Below are 13,313 nucleotides of genomic sequence, written 5' to 3'. Positions count from 1 at the left end.
AGATGTTTAGTTTCCTTAAAACCATAGTCAGTGGTAGCAGTAGCTTGGTAACTACTATAAGGATTTCAATGTGGTTTTTACTAATACACTGATTCACAAGGAATTTTTGTGTTATACAATTTATAACCTATAAGCAAGACAAATCGTCCATCTGTAGATACTTAGTTCTATCCATGCTAAACTGGGAAAGTTGCTAGTTCGAGATTATTTTCTACAAATGCACATGGATTTTTGACAGCAGAGTCTAGTTACTCATTCGTGCCATTCTTGGCGTTGATTGTTTTGTCACATTTAAATTCTACATTGACATCTGAGCTAATATGTAACTGCACTTCTTTAATCTCCTTTCCCCTTTGCTGTCCTCATGTTCAAGATTTTTAGTAAAGGAACTGACTTTGTGAATGATTTTAAAATTTGGAACTGCAGTAGAAAATATTGAAATATTCTTGTGTTATGCCTAATATATCACATTATTTATTCTCATCTAGATACTTATCTAACACCATAATCTCTAATTTCAGGGTATACATGGAATTTTGGTTGCGTTACTGGCAGCTAAGGCAGAAGTGAAGTATGATCCACAGGTTATAAACCCTTTGGACATAGCTGCATCTATAAGTGAGCTTGGGTTTCCAGCAGAAGTTATCCAAGAGCCAGGAAACTGGAGAAGGACAAGTTGAATTAGAGGTAAATTTTTTTCATACATAATATGAGAGAAAAGGAAACAGAGCTATAATGTGTTGTGAATTGCTTGGTAGATCGTTATTTAGCTTTCACTGGCATCAAATACATTACTGCTAAGCTTAAATTTTCATAAAAGAATGGATAAGTATTAGTTCATAAGGAATATAAGACCTCCAGAACTGTAAAACAAATAGTAGTGGTATATTTATGTGCAGCTTTTACGCAGTGAGAGTAGTAATAATGATTTTGTTGATAGGATAGTGATGTAGCTGATAATATCTTCTAATGTGGTTCCTGAATCATTCAGCATCTATGAAGTTTCTCATTCTTGATGAGATCGACTGAAGGAATTGCCCTGTGTGTATGAATGTATACCATCATGAAGTGATAATGTTTAAAAATGTTGAACACACTACATCCAGAGTAAATATATTCTTTTTCCAGATTTAGGAATGACCTGCTCTTCATGTGTGAATAAAATAGAAAACTCTGTGAAAAAACTGAAGGTGTGAGTTCTGCATCTGTTGCACTAACTACAAAAAGAGGACGTTTTTACTATGACTCGGAACTTACTGGCCCAAGAGATATTGCCGAAGCCATTGAACGTCTAGGTTTTACTGCAAGTCTGCTAACTTCTAAGGACAAAGATGCTAAGGGCTACCTCAACCACAGGTGATGCTTGCATTGGTTAATTAAATGTTGTTAATGTTATAACAGCTACGGAGTTGGGATATGTAATTTTTCCCAAGACGATGTCTACATGTTTAAAATTTGCAGTGAGGATATCTAATCTTCACACTTAGTACAGACATGCTAACTGGTGTATTTAGCTGACCTCTCCCTTATTCTTTGTATTCTGTACTTTTTACTGTATATTTTCTTTTCTCCTTGCTACTGTCTTTCATGACAAAGAAAGTAATTTTAGTGCATTTTTGTCTTGGTGAATGTCTTCTGTGTCTCTTAGATTACCCTGCAAGTCTAGCGATTAGCAAAGCATTTGTGATTTTTTCACTAGGGTAATGAGCTAGACCATGCTTACTGAGTTTTACATAACAGAATTTTTCATACTGTTACAGAGAAGAAATCACCAAGTGGCGGAATGCTTTCTTCGTATCTCTTATTTTTGGTGGCCCGTGCATGATCGTGATGGCATATTTCATGATACAAATGTCTGTGGGGCACATGACTCATGAAGAGATGTGCTGCGTAGTTCCAGGGCTCTCAATGGAGAATCTGCTACTGTTCCTTCTCTCTACTCCAGTCATGGTTAGTAGACTTCCTGATTACTTTTCAGTCAGTATGCCTTAGAATTTAGTTGAACTGTTGGTTATTAGAACAGTAAGCCAGAGTATTTCAATAAAAACATTATTGGAATCATTGGTAAAAAAAAGTGTGAAGTGAAACTGTTTTAAGACACTAAGTATGGTAGCCAAATTTCTGTTTTTTGGCATCAGATGTTGTTATATAGACTTAAGCAAAGAATAACCTTGCACATGCCTTGGAGACAAGTGTGTTTATATATTAAATATGATGGAAGGTTTTATTCATTAGCCTCTGTCTGGTCTATTGCAAATAATGGTGTATAATGTCCAGTGTGTAGGATGTTATCCTATAACTATTTCTGAAACTACATTTTTTTCCATCTGTAGTATATATAAGTTGAATCTCAAACTTAATGATTGTATCCAGAGAAAATCTTGCACTGTGCAGTGGAGTGTGCTCAGATGTGAAATCTCCTGGCAGATCAAGACTGTGTGCCAGACCAGACTCAAACACAGACAAAGGTCCTGTGTTAGTCCTAGTATGACACATGGCTTTAATGTGGAAGTAAGTTTTGTATTCGTGCACACTCTACCCCAGAGTGAAAGATTAATTCTGGAAATGATCCTCCAGGTTGTGGCTGAGCCATGTCTCTACAATATCCTTTCTTTCAGGAGTGCTAGTCCTGTAAGTTGCACAGGAGAACCTCTGTGAAGTTTGGAATGTAAGAGTTGAGGTGCTGTTGGAAGTAAAGCTGTGAGGACAGGTTGTGAATCTTGCTCCAATAACTGTCAGTAAAGCACTTACCCACAAAAAACATAGGTCCCAGTTAGAGTCAGTCTGGCAACCAGTTTTAATCTGTCAGGAAGTTTCATAATGATTATAATTAACTGGGTTCATCGTATATGTAGAAGAAACAAACACACACACACACACACACACACACACACACACACAGACACACACATATGAAAGGGAGTGCGTTGATGTTCAGATAAAAACATTACTTGACCCATCAGACCCATTGTGAAAAGAGTACCCTAAAGAGGGTACTAATGTTGGATGTGGCTGACACAGTGTACATATTTCTTCGAACCATGTCACTGGGTTACTGTCAGCACCTCCAAAAAACCAGTAGATTGAAGGATATGGGAAGGGAAGAAGGTAAAAATGTCAGTAGAATATGCAGTCACAAAGTGTTGCATTTCAAATACTATTTTAGAGTGAGCCTGTAAGTCAAGAGGATCACAGTGAGAAGAAATGAGACGTAACAAAATGCTATTTTTGAACTGTTATGGTTTTCACTTTTTTCTTTGCACACAATTGTTGTCCTTTTCCAGTATACAATGTAGACTGGAGAGATGGCAGGATGAAGATACAGTATTGAAATAAAAGCTTAAAAATTGAAAAATCAGAAAGATGGATAGATACAGAGGGAAGCAATAAGATAAGGCAGGAATAACCAATGGTATAGATGTTGTCCCAGTAATGTCGTAGTTAGAAAAGAACAGTTGTAGTCTGCTTGTGATATGACTACTGAGGAAAAAAAAAAAGTTGTCAAAAGACTTCACAATGAAGCATTACAAGTGTTGTTAGGAGAAAATGTAGGATTGAAGTGAAATGAAGATATGCACAGAAAGTGATGACGAAAGATGAGACTGGGAATTTTCAGAAGTGAATGAGCTATGGCTGGAGTGGAATGACAAGAAATGAGAAAGCAGTGAATTAGATCCAAGTGAATAGTGACCACAATGTGTATCTTCAAGTTACAGTCTGTGATTGTAGGCCTTTAGGTTGCTCTATTTGTAACAACATACTGAGCAAAACCAATTGTTTCAGTATTTGGCGTAAAGTCACAAGGAAATGTCTAAGCTAATATGAGTGAAGAAGCCCACTTAGCTGATACTGAATGAAGAAGTCCACTTAGCTGATACTGACTGAAGAAGTGCACTTGCTGGTCATTTGATAAATTATGCAAGGTCTTTGTAAGTTGTATGACAACTTGTCGTACCAAGCGAGGTGGCGCAGTGGCTACACACTGGACTCACATTTTGGAGGACGACGGTTCAATCCCGTGCCCGGCCATCCTGATTTAGGTTTTCCGTGATTTCCCTAAATTGCTCCAGGCAAATGCCGAGATGGTTCCTTTGAAAGGGCACAGCCAACTTCCTTCCCCATCCTTCCCGAATCCAATGAGACCAATGACCTCTCTGTCTGGTCTCCTTCCCCAAACAACCCAACCCAACCAACAACTTGTCGTATTAAAATTTTGATTTGTAGCTATGTGAAGTGTCAAAATGACTTCACAAAACCATTATCTGATGAAATACTATGAAGAGTGAATGGAAAACAGAAAATCAATATTTAATCATATGAAGACTGGAACCTGTCTTAGAAGAACCTCTGTCAGAACATTGCCATTTGTCTTCTAAGTTTTCTAACCTTCCTGTTGTTTTATTATGTTGAATAAAGAATAAAATAAACTACTTTGCCACGTTCACAAATATCTTACGTGACATTGATTCCAGTAAATTTTCTCACAAATAGAGATGAAACTGACATTAAAATGAATAAATACTACTACTTCTTCTTATCTCATGTTTATCATTTGTCAGTCGTCTATCCCATGTTTCACACAGTTGTCTATTTCATTATTTGTGCTTGCAAAAATAATTCTGGCATTCCAATTAATTTTGCACACACTACTAAAAGAAATGTCTCAGGCCATTAATTTGAATCTTCCACATTTTATTAGTTCTTTTTGTAATCTTTTGCAGTTTTTCATTAACACACCCAAACAATGTTTGGTCTCATCCTGCCAAAACGATTTTCACCCAACAGCTTACATAATGTTCTTCCAATAGTTTTGATACCAACATTTTGTTTGCAGCTTGTGATCTAATGGTTAGGGTCATTGCCTATAGACTGTAGTTTGATTCCTGGCTGTTTCAGAAGTTTTGTTTGCTCTGGGTCCTAAGCATTTCACGTCATCTACATTGAAATGCAGGTCACCAAAGTGGCATGAAATAGAAGGACTTGCACAAAGTGGCCGAATGACCCCAGACAGGGTCTTGCAGCCAGTAATGCTGTACCATCTTTTAATTTCATTTATCAGCATTTAACAGAAACAAGAGTAGTTCACTTATGTTACTTGTTTTTGGTGATATATTTTGTAAATGTTTTAGTAGTTTATAATATTAAGTGTTGTTGATTATAAAACATGAAATTTCCAAAAGAGTGAAAAATAAAAAGAAATGACAAATAATATGAAATATTCTTGAATTAACATCATTTGGATAATAGTCAAAGAGCTAAATTTCCCACTACAAGCCATCCTAGTGTAGATTATGTTGCACAGGAGGACTTCTTCCAAATCACAACTCTGTTCCATAACACAACAGCAGCAGACTGATTACAATATATGGACAGTGTTAATGTAAGCTGGTAGCTGATATTATAAAGATATTTACTACTGTGTACTCTCATTTCGAAAGATTTCAAGGGAGAGTCTTTTTCAGCAGTTAGAATAAATTTATTAAGTGTGACTATTAATTAATTTTGTATAGCTTTTTACCTTCTTTCCTAAAATGTATGTAAGGGAGTGATGGAAATTGCTTTATGCTACACAGTTCTTTGGAGGCTGGCACTTTTACGTGCAAGCATGGAAGGCCCTGAGGCACCGCACAACTAACATGGACGTCCTCATAATGATGGCGACATCCATATCATACATATACTCTGTTGCTGTGCTGGCTGCTGCCATGGCGCTGCAACAGAAGGCTAGTCCGCAAACCTTCTTTGACACACCTCCTATGCTGCTTGTATTTATATCACTCGGTCGGTGGCTGGAGCACACAGCAAAGGTAAGCAGTTGCTTCATACAGCAGGCTTGTTTATTTCTACAAACATATAATGATTTGTTGTTGCAGTGTAGTGGATTCTGTTTTAGTTTTCAGAAAAATCATTAATAATAGCCACAGAACCAATTAGTTTGTGGTGTAAAACTAAGAGACAACTGTTAGAAATAGAAAACTCACTCTCTCTCTCTCTCTCTCTCTCTCTCTCTCTCTCTCTCTCTCTCTCTCTCCCCCCCCCCCCCCCCCTCCCTCTCTCGCTCTTTCTGGTTTCATGGTTTCATTTAGGACATTGTGAAAATCCAGTGGTTACATTTATTTACATACAGTTTTTGTTGGGAGACCTTCTTACTCAAAGTTTAATATTTTGGAGTATTTCCTCTGTGACCAGCTGTATAATCAAGTAATTAAGCCCCTTGTCTTAAAATTTAGCAAAGGAGGTCCATGTGCAAAGACTATGGTCACAAACTTCTTCAGGTCATGTTCTCAAACATGTCTACAACAAATGTACATAGTCATTGAGTTTACTGATTAATTCCCAAATATATTATGTGCACCAAGTCCACGAGGGTTGTGTAATGTGTTAAGGTACTGAGACCATTTTGTCAGTTGCATGACACAAGTAACACAAGAAAAGGAATACTGGAACTGTTTCATCCTCAGCTTTGTATCTCTAATCTTCTTCATTAACTTCAATCTCTTACATTAGATTTAGTTAAGTTTATTTTTGTTCATCGATAATATTTGACAGTGATAGTAGACATGTCATATTGTAAGTTTTATACAGAGTAGACAAAATTGATTACAAATTTAGATACAGAAAAAAGAAACATTTTTAAAGTTGTAATAATAACAGGCAAAAACATTAAACAGATATTATAGATACAGCAGAAACACAGAGAGAACAAAATGCTTTAGTGATGAATAATAATGATAGTTTTAGCTTTAGCTTTAGTTAGTTTTTTAGCTTTAGCTTTGGTCAGTTACATTTTCCATGGATCATTTGTATGATGAATCGTAATGATGTGGAATGAGTAATTTTGCATTTACATTACTCATACATGTAAAGGACATTCATCTACATCTACATCCATACTCCGTAAGCCACCTGACTGTGTGCGGCGGAGGGTACTTTGAGTACCTCTATCGGTTCTCCCTTCTATTCCAGTCTCGTATTGTTCGTGGAAAGAAAGATTGTCGGTACACCTCTGTGTGGACTCTAATCTCTCTGATTTTATCCTCATGGTCTCTTCATGAGATATATGTAGGAGGGAGCAATATACTGCTTGACTCCTCGGTGAAGGTATGTTCTCAAAACTTCAACTAAAGCCTGTACCGAGCTACTGAGCATCTCTCCTGATACTGGTACGGATCCCACACTGGTGAGCAATATTCAAGCAGTGGGCGAACAAGTGTACTGTAACCTGTTTCTTTTGTTTTCGGATTGCATTTCCTTAGGACTCTTTTAATGAATCTCAGCCTGGCATCTGATTTACTGACAATAAACTTTATATGACCATTCCATTTTAAATCACTCCTAATGCCGACTTCCGGATAATTTATGGAATTAACTGCTCCCAGTTGCTGACCTGCTATATTGTAGCTAAATGATAAAGGATCTTTCTTACTATGTATTTGCAGCACATTACACTTGTCTACATTGAGATTCAGTTGCCATTCCCTGCACCATGCGTCAATTCATTGCAGATCCTCCTGCATTTCAGTACAATTTTGCATTGTTACAATCTCTCGATATACCACAGCATCATCCGCAAAAAGCCTCAGTGAACTTACAATGTTATCCACAAGGTCATTTATGTATATTCTGAATAGCAATGGTACTACGACACTCCCCTGCTGCACACCTGAAATCACTCTTACTTCGGAACACTTCTCTCTATTGAGAATGACATGCTGCGTTCTGTTATCTAGGAACTCTTCAATCCAATCACACAATTGGTCTGATAGTCCATATGCTCTTACTTTGTTCATTAAATGACTGTGGGGAACTGTATCGAACGCCTTGCGGAAGTCAAGAAACATGGCATCTACCTGGGAACCCGTGTCTATGGCCCTCTGAGTCTCGTGGACGAATAGCGTGAGCTGGGTTTCACACAATCGTCTTTTTCTAAACCCATGCTGATTCCTACAGAGTAGATTTCTAGTCTCCAGAAAAGTCATTATACTCAAACATAATAAGTGTTCCAAAATTCTACAACTGATCGACGTTAGAGATATAGGTCTGCACATCTGTTTGATGTCCCTTCGTCTTTGTTTCTTTCTTAATAGCCTGCATTTATTTACAAAACAATCTCACAGACATAAGGAAAGTTAGATATGTATGCTTATGCAGTTTATAAAGATTTGAAAAGTAATTTTAAATATTACTTTCACTAATACGTGGGTCAGAAACATAATTTCCCTCTTATTCTATACACCTACTTCTCCATTTTCAGCACTGCAATTGATCTTCCTTTTTTCCCTGGCAGAAGGCATAGTGCCCTCTTTCCATGTATTTAAGTCCACATTTTCTATTCTAAAATATCACCCATGGATATTTGAAATTAATTACCATTAGAAGAATGTAATCTATACAAATCCTCTGACTTTGTAACTGTTTTACTTGCTATCCACCAGTAACCTTCATATTGCATTGTTTTATTGATTCTCTTCATCATTTCTGTACATAGATACAAATTAATATGGGAAAAGGGGTATTATGAGGAGATGGAATGAGACATCATCAGTTAATGTGATGATTATAAATTCTCTATCTGTTACAAATATGGAGTTTTAAAAACAATAGGATGTTTACCATTCTTACCGCCTCATGTGATGGTAGTATACATGATCATCTTTCTTGCACAAAAGACATAAATGTACACTATTCTCTGCTTATGAATGTACAAAGATTAATATAGATAGAAAAGATGGTTACAGTTTTTGCAGTATCTTTGTGGCCATAGTTTACAATTGCAGCTTTTTGTATAAAAAACACAAATTTGAAAATTAAAAGATATTTACAGTTTACATGACATGATGCAAATATGATGATGAATTATATTGTACTTCTTCATGCCAACAATCATTTATTGATTTACTGTAGAGAAAGTTGTGCGCAGATCATTGAATTTCACACTTAATCCCCCACCCGCCTATGTTCTCACAGTTCTTTTGTGAGTTTACGCACGCCACCCGTGGGGCCTTGAGCTATTGCAGCCAATTCTTCCTTCCCTGTGCTCCTCCCACCCAATCATCGCTCCATCCCCGCCCCTCATCCTGCCCCTCTCTGTGTTATTACTTATGTCGACTTGGCTATCCACCTGCTTTTCTGGGTTCCTTGTGGTTTCGTTCCCATTGCCTTTCCTCTTTCATTCTTTTTGGTGTTTTTCATCCCCCTTTGGAGTTTGACCTCCACTTCTTAATTTTCTGCCCTCAGTGTGATCCATTTGGGGAAGAACTCACTCTCTAGTATTTACAGTCTAGATTCCTCTCAACCCTTTCTTCCCCTCTTCCTTCCCTTCTGTTACAACCCGCTGAGCTTAGGAATTGTAATATGTCAAAATGACTGATAGGTATGGTTTGGGACAGAGAGGTGACTCATGCCAAATCATGCAGAGAAACACTGGCATTGTTTCTATTACATCAAAGGTACACAGTGGGCCTTCTGCCGATCCTGGTGATAATGCCACACAGTGTCCATGTGAGGGTCAGTGTCAAAGCTGATGCTGGAATTTGCTGTGTCGGAGTCAGGCTGCACAGCCTTGCAGACGTAGCCATCCTACTCGTGCCGTGGCTAAGTGGTCACTGCACATGTTGGCTGTGCCGGTAGCCCGGGACAGGGCTGGCTGCTACCTCAAGTGCATCTCATGGACTCCATGTAGAGTGCTGGAGGGAAAGAACCGATTGCTGTCATTGTAGTGAGCCTTAGGGGCTCTGGCTGTTTGCCCTGGGCAGCTCGGTCAGTGACCGCAGACGACTCTGCACCTGGGAGGCTGCAAGTTCGTGCCCCGACCCCAGCAGCTTGCAATCTGCTGAATGATGTCACCCAGAGATCGGAGGCTAGCCACCCGCTTGTTCCGTGCGCCATTGCAGCTCTGAGGTGTGGCACGCCCTGCCATAGCTATGGTACACCTGGGCACTGGAGGTTGGTGGTAATTTCAGCAGCTGGTTGGCAGCTGATATCTATCACCAGAAGATCTTCATGGTTGACCTGCCTCTTAAACAATCATTATTATCTCTGGTTCTAGACTTGGACAGAATGGTGACATGACTACCACCCTTTTGAGACTCTGGGCTCACTTTATCTATACATCTTATGCCTACGTCTCTTATGTAGTGCCTGTAGAAGGGGCATATGGAGAGCTCATTAATAATTACATCATCAGTTTTCCTTAGCCTGCTTTGGTCCCTACACACAGGTCACTAGGCACTATTTTAACTTCAATGTATGGGCTCTTCACAGCGTGTCAGTGTCCTGTGCTGCCCTGATTACTTCACACCTGTATACTGTGCCCACAGAGCTGTGCCTTCTCGCCTGTGAGTGGTGTCATATACCTGCCTTGCAGAATCGTTTGCTAAATATCAATATTGTCCTTGCCTACCATCCAATGTGACAATTGGTCCCTTAAATACTGTCTTCCAGCCATAGCTGCGCAAAATTTAGAATAATTCCCTAAATCCATGCCTGCAGTTATTCGTGGCACAGCATACCTCCTCGCTTCTGGGAAGATTCTTCCCAAATCTGTAACATCATGCTCCCAGTCAACTACCTTAACTCTAATAATTTACATATTGAGGACATTCTTACGAATTCATTATAAAGGACTCTCACCCTTTGCTACTACCTGTACCACTTATCGTACACTTATACACTAATAAAGAACTTTAAACTAACTGCTTCCCTGACCAATGGTGGTCAACCATTCTACCGGTAATTGGTGGGTTGGTACGTTCACAGCCTGTGCTCTCTTGCGTCTTATCCAGAAACACATGCACAAAAGCCTGCTAGCAACAATCTGCAACTGTTGGCTGATAAGCTCTCCACCAATCTTTGTGTTCCTGTTCTTCCTGGAATTGGTGTACATACTGCCACATTTGTTTCTTCAAAATTCCCCTTTGCTGGGACTACTCTGCCCAAAGACTGCAAAAGGTCTGGATTGAGTATATCATTTAAATACACTACATTTTGAATGGGTAACACCCTCAGAAATCCTTCTTGCCAATACAAGATATTCTGTGACAGTGTCATAACAGTTGAACCTTTAAGTGTAGTTGGAACACGAAAATCCATCCCAACTGCCTCACAAATTGAGCCATTAATAATTATTCTGCTTTCCCAAAGCTAGAGTTTTTTCAGCCCTACCAGTCTAACTCCTTTGTAGCAATTCAATCATACAGTTTCTGGCTTGAGTGCAGACTATAATCAGTGTGTTCCCATCATATGGAAATACGTTTGGGCTGGCAGAAGCTCCTTCCCACAACTCCTCCTGTTTACTTCCCCCCCCCCGCCCCCCCCCCAGAAAGAAACTCACTTCACATGTTCGCATATGAGTCCATATTTGGCTACTTAGACAAATCACAATGTTGTCTTGCATGCATCTTCCCAACTCTACTCATGATATTACCACATGAGCCTGCCTCTCCTTAGAGACTAGCAGTACTTCCTGTGTTCTCACCTGCACGCACTTCCCCAGTATCCACCATTTCACTGGATACAGGTGAATGCTGTAGCAGTGAAACTCCGAGTTTCTCCCCACAACAGGTACACGGATTGCTACATGCACCCTGGCTCCAATTGTTTCCATCTCCACGCCAGCTGTATGGAAGAACAGCACCAGATTCTGCTGCAACACTTCAGCATTATGCTGTAACTCTGTGGGAAACTGCCTTTGTGCCCACCACAATCTCGCCATGAATTCCCTCAGTGTAACCAGTACGAGACTGTTCGCAGCTCGAGATCTTGTGGTAGCATTCTCGCTTCCCGTGCATGGGGTCCTGGGTTTGATGCCCAGTGGGGTCAGGGATTTTCCCTACCTCGAGGTGACTGGGTGTTGTTGTGTCATCTTCATCACCGTCATTCATCCCCATTCTGGTCGGAGGAAGGCAATGGCAAACCACCTCCGCTAGGACCTTGTCTAGTCGGCAGTGTGGGTCTCTTGCTTCGTCTCCTAAGCTCCTCGGGGTATGGGACATCATCATCATCATCAACCAATATGAGACTAAGTTCCCTATTCACCGCATGAAACATCACCTCCTGTAATCTACATCTACATCCATACTCCGCAAGCCACCTGACGGTGTGTGGCGGAGGGTACCTTGAGTACCTCTATCGGTTCTCCCTTCTATTCCAGTCTCGTATTGTTCGTGGAAAGAAGGATTGTCGGTATGCTTCTGTGTGGGCTCTAATCTCTCTGATTTTATCCTCATGATCTCTTCGCGAGATACACGTAGGAGGGAGCAATATACTGCTTGACTCATCGGTGAAGGTATGTTCTCGAATCTTTAACAAAAGCCCGTACCGAGCTACTGAGCGTCTCTCCCGCAGAGTCTTCCACTGGAGTTTATCTATCATCTCCGTAACGCTTTTGCGATTACTAAATGATCCTGTAACGAAGCGCGCTGCTCTCCGTTGGATCTTCTCTATCTCTTCTATCAACCCTATCTGGTACGGATCCCACACTGCTGAGCAGTATTCAAGCAGTGAGCGAACAAGCGTACTGTAACCTACTTCCTTTGTTTTCGGATTGCATTTCCTTAGGGTTCTTCCAATGAATATTGTCACTTCACTCCTAGCATCCCAAATTGGTATGCTAGTCCACGCAACAACCTCGCTACATTCAGTTCGTTGTCTAATGCGCTCAATTGCTTCTGTATTTTCTCCAAATCGCTATTGAGCACCTCCCTTATTTTGCTGTCATCCCCGGTTACCTCTGCTGCTAATTCCCATACTAATCCTGTGTTATTCAACACCCCTTGCTCTAAGTTCGATAACCACATTGTGTGGCACTCCGTGGCACCCTTCATGGGACTTGCCATCTGCTGAACCAGAACAACTGTGCTGTTTAAGTCCTGCACTTTCTCTTCATGTGCTGCTCCAAATATTGTTTTTAAAAGTTTTTGGTCAGCATTTACCCAGCCCTTCTTCCACTGACTACTAGATTGAGGAACTGTGTGCACCAACTGTGGTAACTGCACCCTAATTCACTGTAAGTGAACTGCAACACCTGGTGCTCTCCCTAAATAAAATATTCCCCTGAGCCTCTTGTATAATTCTGAAAAGGCATTCTCCAACTTGTGCACCTCATTCCTACTTTCCCTGATTTCCCATGTTGTTTTTAGGTCCATTTATGACTAGTGAGCCACGCATCTGGTTGTCTCGAAAACATCACACACCATTGTAGAGGCTGAACAATGATTACCTGCCCTGCTTTGCCCTTGCAGACGTGTAGGAACAGCAGAACCATCCACATTCCACAGGATGTTCTTATGTATTCACCACCTGTAGAACAAAAT

General features: G+C 40.0%; 1 protein-coding gene across 1 annotated transcript in view; it reads left to right on the top strand.

The window, feature by feature from the left end:
- Window positions 1–13,313, top strand: part of LOC126203053 (copper-transporting ATPase 1) — a 569,185-nt gene that overhangs the window by 294,408 nt on the left and 261,464 nt on the right. Inside the window, 5 exon segments of the mRNA XM_049937292.1 lie at window positions 526–687; window positions 1,129–1,185; window positions 1,188–1,356; window positions 1,761–1,950; window positions 5,574–5,807. Coding sequence (XP_049793249.1) covers window positions 526–687; window positions 1,129–1,185; window positions 1,188–1,356; window positions 1,761–1,950; window positions 5,574–5,807 — 812 coding nt within the window.

This window comes from Schistocerca nitens, chromosome 9, assembly GCF_023898315.1.
Source record: "Schistocerca nitens isolate TAMUIC-IGC-003100 chromosome 9, iqSchNite1.1, whole genome shotgun sequence".
Lineage (NCBI taxonomy): Eukaryota > Metazoa > Arthropoda > Insecta > Orthoptera > Acrididae > Schistocerca > Schistocerca nitens.
This window is presented reverse-complemented; position numbering and strand designations above follow the sequence as displayed.